The following is a 26,452-nucleotide window of genomic DNA, read 5'->3' as shown; positions in this document are numbered from 1 at the left end:
CGATAGATATAGACTAATGGGTAAAACGAAATTGGTTCTCATACTATGTACAAATCGATAATTGTATGATATTTTTTTAGATTTTACGATAACTTCAAAAGTTCTTGTATCATAAAAATTGTATATCTCATATAGACTATAGTAATAAACATAGAATATTATTTATTTATTTTATATCTAATAAATTGGTAATTGGTTATGTTTGTGTTTCATCAGTCTTGTGTGACAACCTAACAGCTAATCACACGTATATTTATTACAATTTAAACGTGTGTTAAAATGGAAATGCCGTTAAATGAAAAAAAACCAAACATTTTATGGGTTTAAATATGGATTCTAAAAAAACTGTCGGGAAATTTGGAACGATGAAATTGTACAAAAAGAAATTGCAAATCATTTTCAAAAATAAATTATTTAAATAATATTGTGAAAAGTTATATCAAACACAATCATGAAAATATATTGAAGACATAGGTACTAGGCAGGCAAGCATAAAGCAATAAGGTAAAAAGAAAAGCTCAATAAAATCTTAATCATCCTTTAAAGGGTTACTTTTAAAAGTAATATTTGCCAAGAACGACTTGTACGTGGTGATATGAACAGGAAATACCTCATGATGTTTTTGGTGTAAGACAAAAAGGTTTACCCTAGTCGATCAGTAATTTACCTTTATTATTGCTAAAACATTATAAGAATTACACGAAGCTTTAAATAATTACAATGCAATAACAAATCGTGGAAAGAATTTTAAATTTATAAATTATTGTTAAAAAATATTCTAATTTTTACTTGTCTACATAATTTAGAGATGCTCGACAAAATTTAAATCGTGTTTGTTCATGAGATGAAACTTTTAAAAGTTGCTCTAAATTATTTTATCAGTTTCTCAAAATTCATGGTGTAAATTTAGTCAAGTTAATTAAACACAGTTTTATCATTATTATGAAACTTTTCGGAACCAATTCGTATATTATGTTACTTGTAGACATCCGTGTACCAATTCAGTAATTGGGAATCAACTCGTTTTCGTCTGTCTTAATATTATAGTTTGGAAAATAAGTATTACTTTAGTTATCTAAAACTCTAATTTTAACAGCGTGTATTATGTATACACATGAAATTTATTTAAATTACACCAGGCATTATATACTCAGTGGGTTCCTAATCGTCACACATCAACATATTTGGTGGGCGCATATGAACTCCGCACCGAAAAAAAATTAGGTAAAATTGACTTCATGTAAACCCCGTCAATATTTTTTGGTACGCGAATATGTTAAAAGTATATAAAAATACAATATTTGTATGCTATTACGCTTCTATAGTATCTATATATAATATACATAAGGCTACTCATATCACTCTTTAAGTTTCTCCGTTATACCCGAAAAATAGATCGACATCCTGTCTAATCGGCGTCAGTGGTTTGATGACGGTGTTTACATAATATAATATAATAATAAATATAGGATCAAGGTTTGATCAGTGTAATAGCTGCATTATTATCATGTATAAGCGCGTATCTATACGACTTTTTTAAAATCATACTTTAACGCGTATCTGCATTTATGTATGACACGAATATAATGACTTATCGATTTGACCGTGTGTTGCGGCAGAGCAGAGCTGGTGGAAAGGAAACATGTAGGTATAGTATAGGTAGGTATATACTTTCACCGTGCGCACTCGGGATAAGAGACCTTCGGCGGCTGATCGATTTAATCGCGATTTCTGCATAAAATGCGGAAAATGCATGTAATTGTCAAAATGGTATGAAAAAACGCGTTGAAATATGTACACATACATACATATGTAAATTAATGGTATTGCGGTATTTTTGTTTTACAGCGGCAAACATGCCGTGCGGTGAGTAAGTCTTGAGCGCGATCAGAGATTCAGAGCCGTTCGGTGGAACTGATAAATTCGAATCATACGTCATCGATTTATCTCGGTGGCCAGTAGTAATATAAATGCCAAATGAACCTGTTATATTGAGATGAGTTTGTTAATACATTTATGGTTTATATATGTTAAATTGTTAAATAAATATCGTCGAAATATTAACGAGTAGTCGAGTAGACTACAGCCGTGTCTAGGTATGTATTAAATATTATGCGTATTATGGTATATGGTTGCAGGTGTCGTCAAACGGATTCATCATTTTATGTTATAATATAGTACTTCAAGCAATCATGCTTTAGCATTGCTTTTGAATCTGTATATTATAAACAAAAAGATATTACTATATAGTAGGTATATACTATAGAATATTATGTGGTATTGATGATTTCTTTCGAAAGTATTTTAAAGTTCAGTAATTTCAGTTTACTCGAGTAACACGTAAAGTGAATATCTAGTCTTATAATTGGATTTAACTATAGCCTGGTGTCGATGTCATTTAGGTGATTTTTTCTGTACTTTACGCGTATATCATACGTTTATGCTTTATTACTGTTGTTAAGGACAGCCACTTGAAGTGGATTTACCCGTCAAGTAACCTGTCATCAGATTGTATCCATAAACTCATACATTCATTAAATTTCCTTGGGATTTTTTTCGCACTTGGAATTTCAAACTTAAACGTTTTTCCGAGTCATCACGCCTTACAGCCAAAGTATTTTATATTGTATTTCATCGACCTTGATACTAGTTTGGTGTTGTGGTATTATACTAACAATTTGTTAACGATTTTGTAACGCACGATTCGTTCACGTTTTATTGTTGTTGTTATTATTATTATTTTTTTTCAAACCGGTAATTAAAGTGTAATTTGCCCTGAGCTAACAGGCAGTGGTGTCCATAACATGGTAGTAGTAAAGGTAACATGTATTTAATATGTCCTTGAAAATTCAGATAAACTTTGATGATACATGCATATCTTTTTTTCTGTGATAGCAGAAGTGTCGGTTTTTTAAATATTTATTTTCACAATAAAATCATTGAGTAAACTACACGTTCGTATCAGACTCGTAATATTCACGTAACCTATCACTATATTTGAAGAAAAAAACTATATTACTCTTTTGTTTCAGTAAAAATTATAATATGACGAATAAGAAAAATAAAAAATAAATTAATGGTTATTGTTTGTATTATGATTTATGATTTATGACAATCAATGCTCATATTCATAATTCATATTATTGTATACATTGTACATCATAATTGACAATTGATATCATTTCATAGTCTGCAATATACTAATGTATATTTAGGTATAAATTAAATTAATCATAATTGTTATTTGTTAATATAACCATTACACATATGCGATTTTTTAAAGTTAATAAAAATAAATAATTAGTACCACTAATTGGTAATAATATATTACATTATTATTAATATATGTTATGAGAAAAAAAGAATAAGTACAATAAGTATAAAAAAATAAATAATACTTACCTACTTTATTCTTAGCCGATGCTTTTAATTACACTAATATATTATAGACCTAAATAACAACAAGGTTTATATTTAAATGTTTTCTGGTTCTCACGTTTTATGTTCATATACGTTAAAAAATTTAAATGATATGTTATTTCTACTACCTGTATAGAACGAAGCATATCATTTCAGAAGTTTGGAATTAATTTGTAAAGAACTTTTTTTATTGGAGTTTGTAATTTGATTATTGGCATGTATTATATTATAGAGGTATACCTACTAAATATAACTATGATAATAATACCAATTAAGCCATATACAAATATAATATTACTTTTACACACATTATAATAGGTGATGCAAGATGATCCATACAACTGTTTAGAGTCAGTTATACTTCGAAAAGTTTTAATATTTTTTTTTACTTAATTTTATTGTGGTCGCAGAACATTTTTTTTATCTTTATCATATTTTAAGTTGTTTTATTTAATCTATTTTTCATTTCATATTTCTTTAAAAATTTTTGGAGTATTTTGCCAAAATCGGGCCCCAATGATCAAATCAAACAATATAAAATACGAGATATTAAAAATGATTCAAATGTGCTATAAATGTTTACGCCTTGTGCAATTTATTTAAGTCAAGAATACTCTCAAAGAAGCTAAAAGTTTAGCAATATAATACGCTAATAAGATCCATATGTTATTATTATATGGAGCACAATGTCTCCTGATTGTTTTTGAAAGAAAAATATTAAGAGATATAAAGTAGAAGATATTCTTATGAAGAATATTGAGAAGAATATTTGGATCCTGTAGTAGTTACCTACAAACTGGGAAATTGCGTAAAATACATAATAATAATGAGCTGTGTGACCTGTATAACACACACAATACACTAAATAAGATAAAAAGAAAAAGACTTTAATTTATTATTACTAACCTAACCTAACCTTATTGGTCAAGCGTGAGGAAACCTTAAGCCATGATACAGACGTTTCTACAAGAAAATCTAAGAGGGAAAATACCTTTGGGAAGACTCCGAATGCGATTTGATTATTATGTGGAATGAGAGACGTAGCAGACTTTTACCCGGATGAAGATTGTGGTATGTTGGTGCAAAATCGTGATGGATATAGTCAGTTATGTTTGGATGTGTGGTCTAAAGGGCCATAAAAAAAATAATAATTTACTAAAATACTCAAAACTATATAGCTTTGGGATATAAAATTTAAAATATTGTCATTCAATAAGAAAAAACAATTAAAAACAAAGACAATAAAAAAATTTGAAAAATATGTAGTTTTATAGTTACATTAAATCATATAAAAATAATATTTTCTAAATAATTAATGTAGATTCTTCAATGGATCACCCTAGGCACCTATGCTACAGTTATATAAAATTACTTATTTGAAATACCCACAACATTAAAATGAAGAAATACTCTTGAGATAATATTAAATTGATAAACCAAACAAATAGGTTCATAATACTTGAATATTATGTAAAGTTCAATAGAATAATTATGTAATTTACTTATTTAATATGCAATATAGCTGTTCAGAAAATATATAGATAATGTTTTTAATTCCATATTGTTACCATAAATTATTATACAGACAGCTGTTAATTTCAATAAAATAATTGCAACTATATTTTATAATTAATACTAAGGATCTGTGCTATACGACCTTCAAATTTATGATAAAACTGATTATTTATCAATTTCAACTTATTTATTCGAAATTACTTTATTCATCCAGTTAACTATTATGTTAAGTTATTGCTGATTTTTAATATTATGAAAACAACCTCAATTTATTCTTCTTATTGCATCGACGATATTAGACAACTCATAAATACTTATACATAATGTCATAAAATTGTTTTATTATGTTTTAATTTCATATGTTTAAATTTGCATTTATAATAATATTAGTATGTAGGCGTGACGAGTTCAAGATGAGAGTGGGAAATAATAGTTATAAGTTTTGATAAGAAGTAGGTCGGAGGCAGATTGCGTTAAATTTGATTTTCATATTATTATAAGTTTAGGAGTGTTTTAAAACGGAAGTCACAGAGCTGGAAAAAGCGAGATTATAATCAATGGGAAAGATCAAAACATCAGGTATAAAAGGTGTGCATAATTGGGTCATATACTCATATGTGCTGCAAATTAATATATAATACTAAGTGAGCCATAATAAACTGTAGATTTGTGACATTTATTATGTATGTATAATGTATACACTAATTTTGTAATAAAAATAATTTAAAATTAGGAATCACTTTGTTTTTATAGACACGTTTTATTGGTTTTTTTTCCATAATTTATAATCTAAAATTTAAAAAAAGGTGTGGAAGTGGGTACCACTTTGCAGTACCCTGGGTGTACTGTGTATGTGTTAAGTTTATATTCAATGATAAAATATCATTGTATTACGATAAATGATTCTGAGAGAAGACCTCGATCGTCAACCCATATAACAATAAAAATTTCAAATTACAAAAAATAACTAAAATCTATATTCTTTGTTTAAATATCTAACTTTACCAAATTTGGATTTAAAATATTTATTAAAAAAGACTGTATATGTGTATAGTTTTTAGATTTTTTGGTAACACTGTGAAGTGAAATACTTATGAAGAATCTTGTTTTGAATTTTCAATCTTTTTAACTATTAAAATTAAACATTTTTAAATTTTTAACTAAGTACAAAATAATTTGCAAATTTTGGTGATTTTGATGAAATTAGATTATTAACTTATGAAATACGAAATATTCAAGTTTTTTTTTATCTACGATTATATAAAAACTAATAAAAATCGCTCAGAATCCAAAATAAAAGTATGCCGTTAGGCATTTATATTATGCTCTAAAGAAGTTCCTGCAGCCATAAATGACAGTTTTGGATTAACCTCTGAAATTCAAATTAGTATACTATTGTAATATATAATGAATAACGAAAAATATTATCAATATACCTATCAATCTATAGTTTTCAATAGTCAATTCCAATGTTTTAATTTCCATATTTTTTTTCTATTGTGAAACTCTTTATATTTAGACATATAATATATATATATATATATATGCTCGCTACGAATCTCCAGGGGTATACAACTGCAGTTATATTATATGAATAGCAAAAGCAATCAATATAAGTGTAATTAAAATTTCAAAAATGTATCAAGTCAAATTTATTTTGTTGGATTAAAAGAACCGCTACTATATTCTACATATCATTATAATATGTAGCACTGTTCGAATTCTATTACCAATACCATATAGTATATACATTATACATTATACATTATACCTATGTTTATATATTATGCGTATGTACAACCGCCGCCACCCGTGGACCTCTGCACTATTTCTCTGGCGTTATCAATCCAATATCATTATCGAAAACCGCATGTGTACATAATAATACGCGTTCACAAAAGAGCGAATATATGATGGGCGATTTGTTTTTATTATTATTATTTCTCTGTTCTTTACATATACATGTTGGAACCGATTGACTTGACCCGCACACACAAGTGTGTGTGAATAAACAACCATCTCACCGCCAAATGGGTTCATCGTCCTCGAGTCAGTTCACATATCATATAGCATGTCATAATTTTGCCAGTTATTTGAGGTACACTTCTTATTCCGATCGATCGATGTATTTTTTTGCTCCCGTTCCAAACTCATAATATACACTCTGATATAGAACTGCAACTTGAAAGTAATTCAGTTACTCTAAAACATTTTTAGATTTTAAGTAGTGATATTAGTTTTACAATAATATGTGACATGTGTTTGTTTTAAAAAAAAAAGTTTGTGTTTGTCGACTGTCGTATCCTTTTGACTCTCTAATAGTGATTAAATTTTCAAAGTTGAATAGTGGTTTCTGGTAGAAAAACTTTAGATATATTAGAATTTTCTAGGATCTAGAAATCATAAGATTTTTAAAATATTTTTACGCTATTCATATTTATATGTGCTCTTATAGGAATATTAAATTTCAACTCTTTTTTTCTATATTTATGTATGATAAAATTGTTGTTTGTAAGTAAAATATTTTCGCTATCTATTATGTGTATAATATTATTTTTATTAACAATTACAATTGAAATATATTTAGACTGATTTTAAGCTATTTATACTATGAGCATATAATATCATAATTGAATACTAGTAACTAATATAAAACAAACAAAATATACCATAGACATTTTCACACGGTTGTGTGGTACTCGTTATTGACTTTATAATTTAATAAGAATAATATAATATGATATTATGTAATAATAATTACTAATAGGAGAATAAATTATTCGTTATAGTACCTAGTATAAGTAAAATACAAAATATCCTTAGAAATGGAAGTTAACTGACAAACTGTCGCCGTTCAGATTTTCAGAGTCATTTTTCGTATGCAACGATTCGTTATTCAAATCAAATTTAACACGTCCATTACGGCGCTTTTATTCAAATTTGAATACGTATTTTTATGGTACATACAAAATATATTAAGTTTTATATACATATATATATATATATATGTTAAAATACGAATTTCATAAATCAAATTTAAACTCATATGATGTATATAATTTAATATTTAAATTTATATTCTAGTTAAGTAGTTTGTATAGGTGAAAAATTACATAATAATATGTGGAAATATATTATGTTCAACGTGTAGTTAAATTTTTTTTATTTCAAAAATAACTAAACTAAATGAATCCAATGTATAGAATGCCGATTATTATTGAGTGTCGTTATTTTAGGTTCGATCGAGTTAGGTTATGCAGCTGTGTATGACTCACTCGTTTGAAAAATTCGATCCACATGTAAATATTAGTACATTTTATGTGTACATAAAATGAGATCAGCATGTTAAAGATTTAAATGATTAATTTATATCGTCACCAATAAAGAAATTCAATACGCTTAGCGGATTAGCATATTTTTGTTAATTTACAAAAATTACAAACCATGTTTGGTGTTCTCCGATCTCCATCGTTTTCTGCAGAGTAACAAAATAAATAAACGGACATACTCAGAAAATTTGATTATTATGTTTATACTCACATTTTGTAAAATCATATCTATGCTATAGTAAATAAACTTAGGTACCCAATAAAAAATATTGTTTTATATCAACTTACATAATTTGTTTGATGTACAATTTGATTAACAATTTTAATTAATATATAAAAGTGATTTTGATTCCATACTTAATTGATACGTTCATACTATATTCAAATTGTTCTTAATAAATTACAGGGAAAAAACAACAAGTTGATTATTCTAAAACATATAGCTACACAATAGTATATCCAAAATATGTCATGTCATACTAATATGTTTCAAGCTCAACTAATATTTTTTAAGGTTGTCACTCGAGATCATTCGAATTTATAAGTATTTGAGGTCTAGGATTTTTTATGAGTGTATTAAGGTTTCCAGTTAGAAATCTCGTCCATAACTCATTATAAAGAGTAAAATGTACGGCGCGTAGGATATGTTAAATTGCAACGACACAAAATCAATTGCGAAACTTTTTTATCACACTGCACTAGAGGCTGCAAAAAATACGAAACTGGTAAATTGCCAAGAAACATCAGTTAACTTAACTTTGATTACAAAATCGATATACTATTAAGAAACATGGTGTGTTGAATTAAGGATTGAGATGTTAACAATATTGTAATTGCGTTAACTTTGCGCTTCTATGACATTCCGGTTTTGCTTTACCTTCATATATATGGCATCCGATTTCAGTTTTTTCAGGTATTTAATACCCGTGTACGAAATAAATTACCAAGACATTAATTATGTGTTTTAATAAATTATGTATTTCCAATAAAAACATTATTTAATAATATGACAGCTATTAATTAGGTATACATTTTTGTGATAAGTTAAGAAAAACCTAAAACACCGAATGTTTACTCTGCTGATGTCTAAACCATTATTTGACAGCATCCACTTATGGTGACAATACTAATATAATAATTATTATACTTGTTCTTGATGGTGTCTTATAGATATGTGTACTATTTAGTATTTTGACATATGCGGCTACTGCACGTTATAGTTACAAGTAAGTGTTTATCGATAGCTCAGGTTTTAATTAGTATCACGACTAAAAGTAAAATATAATACTCCCCTTCGGTTCCGAGACACGATACATAATATTACTATACGTACCTGCATTTATAGTTTATACCATAGTCTCGAACATCCGTCTATTTGGTATAAATGCAATATATAATAATATGTGACTGGTGTTTCATATTAGGACTGCTTAAGCGTTTCCATACTCTAAAATGTAATGTATCTTTACGGAATATGACTGCGAGTTTTTTCATTGGGTGTGTGTGTGTATGTAGGTACCATGTTTTTTTTAAAGTAAAAATCTTTCGTTGTCGCTATAGTTAGTGGTAACCTATTGACTATACTGTCTCCGACATTCCTGCACCACTGCATCGGTGAAATGCATTTGAAAAACGAATCTGAAACACAAATTATAAATGGTAACTCGTTTAACATTGATCGTTTATTTTTATTAATACTATTCTATACCTATACTACACAGCCAAAGCATTTTTATGGTACCTATTATACTTAGTAGTTTTAAAATAAACAGTTTAAAGTTTAACCGTGACAAGAAAATACCATATATAATAATATGTAGGTACACTATTACTTTGTACTATTACATTTTTATTATATTATAGCGTATTAACCAATATTATATAGGTACATATATAGCTGCAGACTGCAGGTTGTAAACAATAATAGTAATAGTTTCGTACAGTGAGTAAGTACATTAAATAAACTCGCCACATGAACTAGTTGTACGTATATAACGATTTTACATTAATATAGATAAGTATAGGTATATGAACAATTTATACAATTTTAAGACATTATTGAGTTATGAAAACTTAAAAAAATATTTACTATTATATTTTACTATTTCAATTACTCGGTTTATAATTTGTGTAAAATTAAACATTTACAATGAGTAACTGATTAAATAGGAATTTTTTAATTTTTAATTTAATTTATATGAATTTACACCATTCGGCTTTTGTACAATATATACAGGGTGTAACAGACAGATTTGAAAAATTAAATAACTTGTGTTCTAATCAATGTTTTTAATTTTTTTTTTCATATAATTAAAAGACGCTTATTATTACACGTTATAATTACCTACATATTATAATCTATAAATATTTTTAAAAAAAAATTGAAAAAATTGATTAGAACACAAGTTATTTCATTTGTCATTTCTTCCTGTTACTCCTTATACATATGGAGTATAACAGGTTAACTAAAAAAAATGATAGCCTTACAGATTACTAATTACAAAAAAAATTATGTGGTCTTGGTGGGAGTGATTAATTGTTATTTAGGCTGTCGAAACCATTCTAGTTTTATGCATATTAGTATATACGGCATCGATATAACAAAACAAAATTAAAATAAGATAAAAAAATTAGATAAACAAATAAATAAATGTATAAAATCAATAGAATAAACTAAACAAGTATCATTCTAGTTATTAGGGAATTTTTCCTAAAATGTGTTCTACATATTGATGGATAAAAAGAACCTTGTAATGTGAATATTCCTCTACCAATCTAAAAAGAAAATATATACCTACTATATAAAAGGTACTTGGCTAAGAAGCGTCGTTGAGGTGGTTTCGTGTGAAGGAATCTTTAATAAAAATTGCATAACTCATAAGTATGAAAACGGGGATTAATAATAATAGTATGAAAAATCTTTAGTAAGATATAGTATCAATAGTATCAATAGATATTCTATTGTGAACTGCAATTCAATTGTAAATTTTAAGTTAAACATGTTTTATTCAGGGGTGAGAAACACCCGGAATGGGCTATTACCTATTTACTTAAAAATGTACAATATATATTTTATTATATAAGTAGGTACCTTCAGAGTTATATTGTAAATTTTTTTTAAAATTCTTTTGCAAACTTTAGTGTGTTCATATGTCTCTCGCCATTGTGTCACACGATGACATGGTAATCACAAACTAGTTATGTTATTTATTTTCACGGTCCTCAGAACAGTTGACAATATTTTCAACATTGATAGCCTGGTGTTTCTCATGTGAGCATAGGAATAATAATAGTATACACTATACATATCACTCACCTTCATTTCTTAAACGCTATCATTTTATTCGACCACAATAAGATAACTAGTCCTTTTACTGTGCCACAATAACATACATAACGCGGTAAAGGTAATTAGCACGCTGGCGTTCCGCTCCTTAAGTACACGCAATTATCCTCATTTTATAATACAGTGAAATCAGTGTTTCAGTCTTACCCACGTGTTGCCAAATCATAATTATAGAACAGTGCGAAATATAGGATGTATGTCTCATACTCTCATTATTAGGCACGCAAATGTTTTCCCATAGAGTTTTACACGATCTGTAATAAATACAAAAAAATATGTTTTTAATATGTTATATTATATATTACGTATGAAAAATAACACCGTGCGTTTGCGGCGTCGTTTGTACACACAAAAAATGTAAATAATAACGTCCGGTGTTTTTTGTTATCCCTAAAAATAAAAACGTGTGAACTTTAAGATTTCAGAGGGCAATGTACACCTTTAGTAATATTTTTAATTTTGTTTTTATTATTATTTTTATAAATGTAAGCTGCCTATTTGGCAAACGCATTGCCAAAGATAATTTTCCATAGAAAACATTTGTTTCAAAATCGTGTTTAAATTTATATAATATACCTGTATCCGATCTGTGTAGTATTTTTAGTACACACTATACGGGAGAACTGTGTTACTTAAGCTACATGAAGAGATATCCATCACCCCCAAACCGACGATATTATAATATTATTGTTACCAATTCTGACGTGTCTGCAGAAAGAAGAAAATATAATAATATTCAATGTGCTTGATTGAGATTCAACGATATTTGACCTGTACTTCCTTCCTGCAGACTCCCTAGTACCTATATATTATAATATACAGTTTTCGCATCGCCATCGCTTTGCATGAGGCTCGTCCATCACAGTGTATTGTTATAAGAGTATCGAATGATTTGGTGTTTCTTTTCAACGTTTATCTAGCCTAACGGTATTCAGATACGTTCCCTCGGGACCGAATTTGACACCATTATCTTCAATCTATTAATTTTGCGTGTGCATAACTGCACATGCGATATTGATTCCAACGTTGTAGTATTGTACCCGTAGATCTTATATACTCGTTTATTTTCCAATATGAGTTCCAATATATTAAGTTAAATATATAACTAATATATATGTTATAATCATTTAACAAATAGTAAAACTATATATTGACTTGAATGATGTTGTACGTTTAGTATTTATTTTTACTGTTAATAATTTTTTTTTTGAAAATGTTAATAAATAAATTGGACTCGAGAGTAGCAATCACATAATTATATCTTTTTTTTTTTTTAGAGATGGCAGAGAAGGTGGTTCGTGCTGTTCGACGACGGAGAACTGATTTATTCGCTGGACGAACACGTGAGTGTTTCTATACTTAAACGTAACTCATATAGGCCACAAAACGTGTGAGCTCATTGCAAGTTTTTATTTATAATGGTTTCCATATGGTCTGCGACAGCTGGAGAAATTGTTGGCATTGTCCGGGGCTTTATATACACATATATATTAAATGTAGCGTATTTATAGACACACTGTCGTTCGTATTACAAGCTCTGCATCAATAAGTACCCACGATCCATGCATCTATATAGGTCTATGTGGTCCAACTTTACGAGGTTTTGTTCACTTTTTGGATGTAAAAAAATCTGATCATTTAAGTATCCAATCAATCCGAAAACCCGGAGTAAAAAATTATTCACATAGGTACCTATTTCAAACTTAACTTGTAAGCTTAATAGGTAATTATTTTTTCTAGTGAATCAATCTTACAGAAATATTTTTCCCATTTCAAAATCTTAATAATATTATTAACACTATAAAATTAAATAGGTATACTATAAAATAAATGTGCTTCACATGCCTGATATTTTACAAGATTGTAGTCTAATGGTACTTAACATAGTTCTCATTTTTTCAATACTAATTGGTATTAAATTAAAATGTATTAAAATTTACTGATTAGTCATTGTTTAATTACTACTCTATTATAATAGAGCTTTATATTATTTCCTCTACATTTTTCTAATACCTATCGTATTTGTACAATACTTGTTAAATAGCGCCTATAATGTTTACTTATTCTAAAGTAATTGAATTTTAATTTCATAGAACAGAAAATAATTAAATTCTAGAAACCGTATTGCATTCGTATTATCTTAACACTAATTAAAAACCATTCTTATCGACACAATCGTAATGAACAAAACAAAAATGTTACAATATTAACGAAAAAATATATACATAGGTACCTACATAAAGTGTAATTACAGTAAGTTGTAGGTAGTTAAAATGATGTGGTTTAAAACGCGTACCTATATATTATGTTAAAATTAATCAATCGTGGTTACTGGTTAATGCAGTTGGCCTTGTTGCAGTCTGAATAACGTCGGTACGTCAATATGACATCCGATCTTATATAGGTATAATAATGTACAGTAATATGAATATATAGACACCCATACAGGAAATTAAAAATAAACATGGCGTAGTTCAAATTTCACACAATACAGCCGGTGTCTATTTTAAGTGCATTTTGTAATCACGGCCGTCGCGATCAGAATTTAGGATAATATTCCTAATTATTATTAATAATGAAATATTGACGAAGCATTCTCTGCGCAGAGGTGCGAGGTGCCTGTATTCTGAGTAGGTACAGAATTGTATATAATATAATGTAAAACATAATCGTATTATTGTGTTGCGGACATCCGTGCAGCAATCGATTATATAGGTATTATTGTGGTCCCTGGGACGGGGAGGCTAATCGATTTGAAACGCGTATAACATATCATGTTTCAAATTTTTGACATAGGTATGGATCCCTGTATTGTGCGCGCAGCACATATAAAACGATACATTACTTAGGATTTTATAAATCTCCCCGTGCACTGTGAAAAGAGTCCACTATCGAATAATAAAAAATACCCCTATCGGCAATAAACTGTAACTCGTAACCGTGTCGTGTTTTATACACGAATTTTATAACAAATAAGGGTGAATACTGCAGTAGTCGAGGAATGCGCGTCCGTCGATCATTCGCCTGCCAATAATATAATTGTGTCGAATCCGCAGGGCTGTTGATCGACGGTGCAGCTTGATCATCGTCTCTCCCTCTCACGATTAATCTCAATCCTTACATCTCTCACCGTATCTACCCCATCGGCTGTTCGGTGGTCGTCGCCGCCATCGTTTACCCGAAAAACGTCGTCGTCGTCAATGCGGTTGGATACATATTATTATTATTATTATCCGTACACATATCGGATAATATAATAATATTATTATACAAACATTCACCTGGCCCGGTGGAGGTCGTATCCCAAGGTCATCTACCTTGTGTGCCGTGCGTCGTCGTATATGTACGAGCACTAACTCCTCGTCGTCGGCCCGGGCCCCGACCGCATTCCCTCACACATATGCGTGTCCGTGTACATGTGTGTGTGCGTGTGTATGTGTGGCGCGCGTGTGTGTGTGTGTGTGTGTGTGTGTGTGTGTGTGTGTGTGTGTGTGTGTGTGTGTGTGTGTGTGTGTGTGTGTGATGAGATGTGCCGCCACATACGTCTCTCGTTTGCGCCCGCCGCTGATGCCGCTCGGCGTTGTGCGTATAGTCCGAACGTTGTAACAGCAGACGAATCTGGATAATAGTACCTATATACCTAGTTTGAAGTTCGATGGCAAGAGAAACAATATTGGAATTATTGAGAATTTAATTTTAAGATGATTTCACACCGTGTACTGCTCCGTTACAAACGTAAAACATATACCTATCGAGTTTGCGTTCGTGTAACATCACAGCTTTAATATTGAAGTGAATTTACCTGTTGTCAAACTCAAGGTAATAGGACACTATCTGTGCTTGTACGTCGCGGTTGTTTATGATATTTTAATTTTCAAGTGTGTTATGACATAAGTATGTAAAATATTAAAAACCGATGTACAAACAAAGATAATGTTCTTAGGTACCTTTAAGTTTGATAACAGGTTAGTTCATTTTAATATTTAAACTTGTTGTATCAACATATAGTTGATTCTGCTGAATCAAATGTTCTATGATTTACCTATAACGATATGACAACACGTGCTGGTGCGACAATTTTTTTCCATAGATTCTTTTATACTGTCAATTATAATATAAGTAGTTAAAATGTTCATATTATTATAATGCATTTTTCCATTTTATTGATATTGCTATCCTGTAAAGTTCAACAATTTATACAATATTTTCGATTCGTAGAGATCGTAAAAAAATGCCATAAATAATGCTAAATAGATATTGTTTCAATCAATTGCCATTTGGGATATCGTTGGCTATTAGGAGACAAGCATCTTCTTGCATCAATATATTGTGATATACTAAATCACTTTTTTTAATTCAAACCACCAAATGCGAAAAATATCATTTTAAGGTGAAAACTAATTTTTATAAGTCTCAAGCTGTCGTCCTTTATATTACAGAGTATCTAAAGTATTTCGAGCAGCGCCAGTCTACCACTCCTTATTATATTATGTCTATTTGGAGTATTTTTATTTATATTATAATAAGTATTATGTACAGACGACCCTTGGTCCGTCTCTGATATAGTAAGGCGCCACCATTGTGTGAGAAAAAAAAATAAAAATGGCATTATTCTGGCAAAACAAAAATCTACCGCAAAATTATACACGTGACTTTATTGAATCCACGTTCACTGGTGTTTACAATTTATATTTTATACGAGGTAGCCGAGTATAACCACACCATATTATCCGTTTTTAAATTGAGTAGACGTGCATCTATCTTTATCGTCTCGACACGCAATAAATCATAAACATGTGTAAACCACCCGCCCCAAGTGAACAATATTATAATATATATGACGGGGTTTTGGGGTGTGTATTTGTACTCTTCTGAACTCCGTTTTTTGTTCAGACTATAATATATAGTATATACCAATATACAATCACAAATATTTACATAAGATATTATTTAACTACCTACTACGGTGTTATAAACCTATAACACAGTAATATGCAGTGTATAACTTATTACAAATCTCTGAATATTTGATTACCTACTTATACATATAATATTAGATATAATGAATATATGATTTTTGTACAAGCGACACAAATTAGCAGTAAATTAGCAGTTATATAGTTAGAAGTTAGAAATATGTTGATACCTCCATAGTATTCGTAATTCGTATGCCTACGTACTACATTCTACAATTTTTTAATGACATGTGCTTGTCAAATATATATATGTTCGTTTAAATATAATTTATAGCTTGAAAATCTAATTAAAAAATGTGTGACGAAAATATTAATGGTATTTTTAAAAGTTATGGTTGGAACCTATAAATGAAGACTATAACAATGACACAATGATCTTGATTACAATATATACATTTACAGAACAATAAAGAGAATAATGTATGCATAGGAAAGATGTCAAAGTAATCAACAACATAAACGCATATCTACTAATTATTTTACATTAATTATTAATAATTATATTTAGTATTCTCTCAAAAACAAACTTATATTTAATTCAATTATCAATGAAGCACAAAACAAATATATAATAGTTTGAATTAATCAAATACGTTGATCTTTTTGAATATATAGCTGGGTAGTAAGACAACAACTATAGCAAGACCAAAGAAAAAATTCGTTATTTATTAGATTGACGCTACTGTGTTTAAAATGTGAAATTTTGCAACTTCGAATATTATAAAATTAACGCTATTTGTGGAAATTGTCCTTTTAACATTTCATTTACGGTTTAGTAAATACAATTTTTTTCCTATTTAATTTTTAGGCGTAGACAAAAAATTGTTGGAATTTACCGAATTAGCTGTCGATTTAGAATCTATACCGTTGCGAGAAATTGCCGTATCTTATTAAAGTTTAACATTAAATAAAAACTCATCTTGAACAAATAGGTATATATTATTATTTCCTCCGAATTTCTATAGGCTATTAAATGTTCGTTTAATATAATTTTTTAACGTTTTAAATAATTATAATATTATAATACCTAAATTAACTAACTGTAAAATACTTTGACGTGGCCAGAAATATTTTTATTTTTTACGGAAGTAAATATATAATATACTTTTATACATATGTGAAACTACCGTTTTTTATTTTTAGGAGTAGGTACTAAAATGTACTATAATATTGGTACCTATAGGCTATAACCACTCATAGCCCCTCGTTCTCACCTCATACATAAACAGTGGTGTAATTACGGAGAGGAGGATTTGGGTGTCGTATCCCCCCATGGTTTTTTTTAAAATCATCTAACATATTTATGTACTTATTTTAATACTAGTATTTATAATCAATGGTACTACAGTATATTCTATAGAAATAGTACAAAAAAACCTGAATCCCCATGCCAGCCGTACAGTGCTTATTTTCCAAACAAGATGAGCTTACTGAAAATGATGAAAATAAATTTATTGAATTAACTAAATTGTATTCTTCTATATGGTGTTTTATGATTCTTTGGTTGAATTAAAACTGTGGAAAACCAAGATACAACGGTCTGGAAAGATATTTAATACCGATCTCAATGCTCCAGATATTTGTAGTAAAGACATCTACCCTAATATTTATTTTCTCCTAAAAGTGCTATGCACCTTACCAGCGTCGACGTCATCGACAGAGCGTATGTTTTCAACTCTGAAAAGAGTGAAAACATATTTAAGAAACACAATTTTTGAGGTTTGAATATTAATTAAAATTATATTCAATATTTTTCATAATACACTTTCTGTGGTAGAGAGTAAATTTAAGTGTAATGCTTCACTTTTTTATTCCACAGAACCGATTAAATGGTTTTGCTATGTTGGCTGTTCATACAAATTTTGAAATTGACCCTGAAGAAGTGCTTAATAAATTAGCATTAAAACCACGTAAAGTGGATCTTTTATTGTGATAAAATTTGTGATTTAAAACTGATTTGTGTTTAAAACTATTTTTAGGTAGTAGGTACCAATAAATAATTAATGTTTAAAATGTGAGTATTTAAATATTATGTTATTATTTATTTTAATGTATACAGATCACAAGGGTTGTATACTTACATTGAGAGGTGATTTATAAGATTTTAAATTTACAAACATTTCAACCCCCCCCCTCCCCCCATGCAAGAACTCACTGAAAATCACTGGTAAATAAAGTAAAACTTAAATATAAACTAGTATAAACTATGATAATTATTTCTTTAATAAAATAACCATACCATCATCAGGGCTTCGCTTGTATTATTTAATTTAAGGTTGTTGAAAAAAAAAATATAATTGGTATTGATTACTGAGTATATTGTCGCATGGTATTACCTTCATGAGTACATAAAACAGTATTATTTAGTTTCAACAAGTACATTATTACAGTCTTAACAATAAACTATATTCTATAAGTATTTTACCACGAAGCTGTTAAGCAACGATATGTATTAAAAAACTATATAAGTAAAAACAATATTTAGAATTTCAACATACCTGCAGCTGTGGTATAATACATAATTGAAATCGAAACGGACAACTTTTTTCGAAGTAAGAGCGTTTTCGACACGGTCTATATGTATGTGAAATGTATGGTGACTCTTGCGTTATCCTCATTATCTGATTAAAACCTCAATATTTCGGTTCGCCGACTAATTTCCATCGTTTCGCTCAAATATAAGTAGGTACCTAACCGCATTTTCTAGTTAGTTATAACTTATACATTTATAATACCAATATTGTAACGATATATGATTATGTGAAATGTGAATATAAAAACAGGTGATACAAGTAAGCAGTAACTGTAGAGTTCAAATTTTCAACTTGACATTTCACTTTCTCAAAATTTAAAGCAGAACTTGTATACGTACCCATTTAAAGAGAGAGTAATGTGTATTTTGCTTAATTATGATTATTTGAGGTTATAGTTTTAGTTTGTACTAAAACAACATAATTGTAATGTATTTCAGCTATACATTAAGTGATCTTATAAAATTGGTATTAAACTGTCAACTATTATGTAATAGATAATTTTTACTTTTGAAAATATGTACCTACTTATTCAGTATTCATTATTCGCAATTCAAAACTTATATCTGATCCTAAGTGAGGAATTTTATTATATAGTGTCATCGTTATCACAAATTGATTTTCATATTTATATTCAACAATTATAATATAATGTATTATACTGGCTCTTTTTCACGAAATACCTACTGATCTTAAATTATTTTTATTTAACCTTGTAGGTTAAATTTCAATTGGGCAAACGACTTACGTATTTTTTAATACAAAATCTAATATAAGATATGACCAATGTCTATATTTAAAAGGCATTTATCTATATTTTATTATAAATATATATTATGGTATAATGTTCGCTGGCAGAGTCAACATAAAATATCTTCAAACATATTATGATAGAAATATTTATAGAGGACATAATGAAATTAAGAGTTTGACTTGTTCAATTTCTTAGAATTTATTGTATTGTATTATTGTTCAAGTATGTATTATATTATAGTCCGATAATAATTATCTTGAATCAATAATATTATGATTGGATATAATAATGTACGGCTTGTCATCGTTTTTTTCTATAAATTGATTTTATTTTATGTATGATATTTTTATGAGTCATTTATCATCATTACATCTTTATGACCTATAATTAAAATGATTTTAATATAGGTAATATTAAATATTATATTGTTCGGAGATTATTGATTAATGTCGATAATAGATTCAGTAACAATAATATAATAATTGGCCATAAAAATTAATCATCGGATATTTTATAAGTATTTGTGCATATTTTATCGTTAGTATCTCGTATAATGAAAAATGAACAAGAATGTACTCGTATATATGTACCTACCTATGTGTAATTATTCATTTCGCGAGATCATTTTCCTTTCATTGACAGCAGCTTAATATACAACTAATGTACTTTCCTTGAGTAAAAACACATATAATAAGTTATTCTATACTAGTACTATAATACACAGTCATTGATAATTTGCAGTAAAACGGTGGAATTTAATTTAAACAAATCAAATCTGGGTTTTAATCGGATGATCAGGCGAATAATATTTGACAAGTAAAACATTCCAAAAAGCTCTATGTGCCTAAATTCAAATTAAAAAAATATAAGACGAGTATAATGCTTAATGATTAATATCACGCATAATTAGTTACGCGTTATTTAATTTTCATTTTGTTATTCGTATTCAATAAAATTCCCTCACAAGACGTGCTCATATATTATTATTATGTTTGCTTCTCTCTAAAAACACGCCTTCTCGGCCGTGCCGGCCGGCTATGTGTAGGAATAATAATACTTTAAGTATTTAACCATCGTCTAATCTTCAACGCATCGTTGTTATTATCACTATTTTATTATTATCGTGATTATGTATTGATGATGATCAAGGCTAATATTAAATCTGCATGTACACACGACGATGACGGCAAGCGACGAAACACGGAAACCCAACGGGGTCCGTTCACCTCTTACAGGCTACCGTGGAAAATGATGCTAGTATATTTTTTTTACCTGTTTTCACCTCGCCTCTCCTATAGTATAATATATCAAAACACTTGTATGAAAATATCATATTTTATAAAGTTACCACTATTTTATACTTGTATACATTGAAAATATTTCGCCGTCCACCGATTCGGCGCACGTAATTATATTCTTCTCGAAAACACGTACGTGCAGTTTTCCGAATCTTAAAAAATATACACAATACCAATACACCGTAATAAATCATATTATATTAATTTGATATATGTAAGCTGTGCTGAGCTCTGATAGTATAATACAAAAACTACGTGCCTCTACACCTAAAAAGTCATAATAATCAGTGTAAATTATGAGACATGTCCGACAAGATATAGCAAAAGGGACGAAACAGCGGATATATTTTATTGAACCTTTATCGGTGTCCCCCCCCCTCCCACCCCCTGCTCTGCTCACACGCTGGTCAATAATAGGACACCAGTGGCGAGGCGCGGCGCGGCGACGGCTAATTATTATTGTATAGGTATAACTGCAGGTATCGTAGATAATATGTTGTATGTAGTAACAAAATTAATTGCAAAAAAAACCTGTCGATAACCATTACATTCTATCAAATATGTTCTCGTTACTATTCGATATCGCGATCATCGTATCACACGATGACGATTGACGGTGGCTTGTTCGTTGGGTTTGATCGGTGACAGCGCCTTTGGGGGTAAGGTAAGTGAGATGAAGCTAAAGCCTTGGGCTCGAATGAATTATGTTTAATTAATTGAAAGTTCTAATAATTTTATTATAATTTTCCATTTATTCTTGTTAAGTTTTGGCAAGAATTTTAGTTTAAACAAAAATATATATATATTAAATTATTATAAGTGAGTTAGGTACTACAAGTTACAATTAGAACCACCACTGATTTATGAAACCTTGAAAACTTAACTTAATCTTTTAAATTCAATTATTTATTATAAATACTGTACATAAGTAATATTTTATATTTACGTACCATGTGTTATGATTTGATATGATATAATATAAGTATATAATATATATATATTTTGCGAACAAACAAGTTTTGATTACATCACGTACATTGGTAAATTGTCTGAACGCCTTAATCAAGCTATAATGGCTTGAATTGAAAGTGCTGAAGTAGTTATAGAAAATACATTTTATACATAATAATTAAAACACTGCAATAATAATGTAGTAGTAAATAATAAATATAGGTACATACCTAACTGTAGAATTATGTCCAATGAATTTTCTTAAAATCGCGTTTAAGCGTTGTAGCATAAAGGTATATCGTTTATAGACTGAATAGTAGGCTTATAATATGTTTTGATGATATTTTCTATACTACGTATAGTTGTATCGACTACCGATATTCTTTAGGTGTGTAATACAGAATCTTTATTATTATTGTCTTTATACAAATCTAGTAACTTATTATATTGTATAAATGCGAGAAAAACATTTTCATCGCCATATGCGCCCTAAGAGGGATAAAATTGTACGTCCAATCTACAATGATGACGTCGACGGCGGCACGGCGTGGTGGTCCTATTGTTATGGTGCCGACGCTTGCGATTCCGCCGCTGAGATATAATATTCTATAATAATAATATTTATGTAATATAATACATACATATAACATTATCATGGCAATCGACTGCTGACGCCAATTGTATTATTATCGTGCATACATGCGAATATCGCACGATCAGTGCTCAACCTTTTTTATTCTTAATAATATTTTTTATTATCTATAGACGTTTTACTGACCGATTTCCAAGCACACGAGAAATTGAAACTATATATTATGCTGTATATAGCTACATTATCTGTACCTATATACTGTATTTTTGAATCACTGAGTTTTTACCTTTCAGATTTATTAAATCGTTTATGATATATGATATACCGTTTAATCTATTATAAATATAAGGTAATTGACGTGCTACTGCTACCGCGGGGGAGTGTATCTATATTCGTTTGATAGTATATACCAATATGGTATATTATTATGCATCCATATGACCTGGTTAGGTTAGGTTAATTAATATTTTTCTGTTGAATATCTTATAAAAATCATGATGACAGTATTAATTTTTTTAACGCATTTATCTATTACTTAATAAGTCGCTGCGGTCGTCGACGACTTTCTATACTTAGGTATTTTATTTTTTGGTAATTTGTCTGGGTGTATGCTCACTGTATCTCTCTTTATACATATAATATATAATATATTTACCTATATAGTTAACTGAATATAAATGAAAACTAAACATGCTGCTATATACTTATTACCTAGCAACATAATATTAAATATTATACTTGTATTACTGAAATAGAGACGCAGTAAACCTGCATCATTATGACTATTATTTATGGCTTTTGGGTAAACGCATTATTAATTCGATCTAAGATGGTGTTAAGAAAATGTTCGCAAAAAGCGGGGATTTCAATCTGTTATTAACGCGTTTCACAAAAATATATATTAGGTATGCACCATTTGGACGCATTAGGTAGGTCTATATTATGCTCGTGATTATATACATATATATAATATACATTCGTTGTATATTTTGCATATTTTGCATATACTAATATATTATATAAGTGTGCATATGTGTGTATCATTTTATATTAAAAACGTAGATTCTCGTTTCTTGAGGAAAAAATTAACAATAAAATTCATTGAAAAATACGAATAAAAATGGGTACCCATATAAAATATTAATAGGTTAGGTACCTACCTGGTGCACGAATTTCTTTGCATTTTTAACGGTTTTTATTATACCTGACGTTTATGACTAAACGATTTATAACACTATTTATTTTTTACTACGCCCTGTGATTTCATCGTGTCTTATAAAATTATAACTTTGTGATATTCTTAGCTCCAAAATATACATCAACTACACATGGGCAGAACAAAATATCGCTGTGCATATTATGTGTTTTTAAGTGATGTTTATTGTATTCCGAAAAAAAAAACCATTTAAGATAAATAACAAGTTTTAATAGGACACTCCATTTTAGAACCGTCGTCTACATTTTTCAAATATTATAATATTAATATACCTACTTATTTCGATTCTTCAAACACATAATTATGTGAATACAGCTATTATTATAATTTTTTTTTTTTTAAAACTTATTTACTGAATGTAAATAAAAACAATAATGGTATATGCATATATATATGTATATATGTATATATGTATTACGCAGCTCTGAATTTCTAAAAATAATCCTCAGGCAGACAATGACTACGGTGTGTATAATAATATAATATTTTATTGATGGTCACCTCATTTGCAAAGTTGAACATTGATTCACTCGACCGTAAACACTAAATTAAAAAAAAAAAAAATAGTGTCGATACAATATTTAATTATACCTATGTAAATAACACGAGTATAATCGTATGTCTATCAACATTTTAAATAAGGTTTTTATTCACCCATAGGTTTTCCTTCAGCTGCTGTGGTCACAACAGTTTTGTTTGAAGTCATTATATTATGTACAGCCAGACTCTTGATAATACTCTGATAGAAGGTAGGTGCGTGATATTCAAATTTAAGACGCATAAACCTATTGTGATTAGATAAATTGATTCTTCATCATCGTCTATGTCAAAATATAAGCTGCGCTATACGCAACCTTGTTTCAAACACTTGCAGCGTCCATCGATAATCCATGTTATGCTTATATTATGTCCTCGAATGTCCCACGTAGGCGTTTGTTAGAATTGAATGGCTTCCGGACAGTGCAGTGCCTCGGTTTCTTACCTTATAACAACAATATAGACGAGCGTCAATGATGAATATTTACAAATTATCTTATTTATATGTATGCATTTTTTTCCTTCCAGCCGGACACCGTACCACAAGCCAGACTAGACATGTTCACAGCCGTCGCTGTGGAAGAAGCTGACGAAGCGACCGGAAACCCACACAGTTTAGCCGTTACATCCTCTGACCGGAGTATTCACTTCGTCAGAGGAGCTTGCAGGGAAGAAGCCAAGGGTTGGAAAGACGTACTTACCTCATACATGCGTCATACTACTCAGGTATGCATAATTATGCTTTATACATATAATATACACAAGAGGCAAACCTAAAAGTTATACTAATTAGGTATGTTTTAAAATAAGGTTGATAGATTATTTTGTTTATATGTGGATTAGTTATTTACTAGATGTAATCCAAATTAACCCCGTCAGCTCATATTTACTAGTTTCATCCAATCATAAGAAATTATTTACTGTAATTTATTTGAATCAAATTATTATTATTATTAAATATTTAAATCAATGAATCATTATCGAGGTATACAAGTAGGTATCCCCTAATCAAAAACTTGGACTTTGTTAAAATAATGGCATGTAATTCAAGACGCTTAAAGCATGATTGGTGTCATGATCTGATATAAGATTTAACAGAAAAAATATAAAATGATGTATTAGAATATTAGATGATTAGAAAATATCATCAATGGGTGGCTCCCTTCTTCAACAAATGTTTTCATCGTGCCATATTTATCAATTTAACCTATAATCTTATTGTATTAAACGATACAGGTCATATGTTAAACGGGGGAAAAATAATTAACGAATCAAGAATATTATTGCTAAGAATATACGAATAATAGTAGCAATATGTTCTATATGTTTCGTATTCATTATGTTCATAATTTTATTTGGGCTGTACCTAATATACTGACAATTTAAGTATTTTATTAAATATTTTAATTCTTATACTTATACATTATATATTATTGGTACAAGTATCATATTAATAGGTGCCTAATAAATTATTTTTTTTTTTTATCCCTCGTGATTCTTTGAGTTCTGGAAGAGAAATGAAAGAATATAAATCAATTTTAAATGAAACGTGAAGATATTTATTTTGTATTATTTTTGTATGACAATAAGTGTTATTTTGAATAAAATTGTATTTCATAAAATGCAAAAAAAAATAGGTGTTAAGTAATGCATTTTATAGGATTACTATTCATTTCATTTCATTATTAAAACCGTGAAAAAAGTATGAGAATAAATTAAAAAATAATTACTTATCTAGTAATCGATACGAGTAATTATGTATTTATTATGTAATTTATTAAATAGATCAGACTGCTGTTACACTATAATTGATTAGTTATTGTGTTTATTTAAGTAGGTATTTATTCATACATAACTTCGTAGAAGAAACTGTAGAGCTTCATTGTTGAAAACGATACACTTTAAAAATGACTAACATATTATATACGTTTTATACATTTTATTTTTTATTATTCTGAACGATTTGGTTGTGTCTTCGAGGTTACGT

The 26,452-nt window shown here is 28.9% G+C and overlaps 1 protein-coding gene across 2 annotated transcripts in view; it reads left to right on the top strand.

Annotated features, from left to right (window-relative positions):
* LOC111029113 (protein outspread-like) overlaps window positions 1-26,452 on the top strand; it is a 100,094-nt gene that overhangs the window by 32,620 nt on the left and 41,022 nt on the right. For both annotated transcript variants that reach the window (XM_022307987.1, XM_022307988.1), the window contains exons 3-4: window positions 12,888-12,953; window positions 24,994-25,191. In XM_022307987.1, coding sequence (XP_022163679.1) covers window positions 12,888-12,953; window positions 24,994-25,191 — 264 coding nt within the window. The remainder of the gene's footprint in view (window positions 1-12,887; window positions 12,954-24,993; window positions 25,192-26,452) is intronic.

Source organism: Myzus persicae, unplaced genomic scaffold, assembly GCF_001856785.1.
Source record: "Myzus persicae strain clone G006 unplaced genomic scaffold, MPER_G0061.0, whole genome shotgun sequence".
NCBI classification, from domain to species: domain Eukaryota; kingdom Metazoa; phylum Arthropoda; class Insecta; order Hemiptera; family Aphididae; genus Myzus; species Myzus persicae.
Note: the sequence above shows the minus strand (reverse complement) of the source record. Positions and strands in the feature narration are given on the sequence as shown.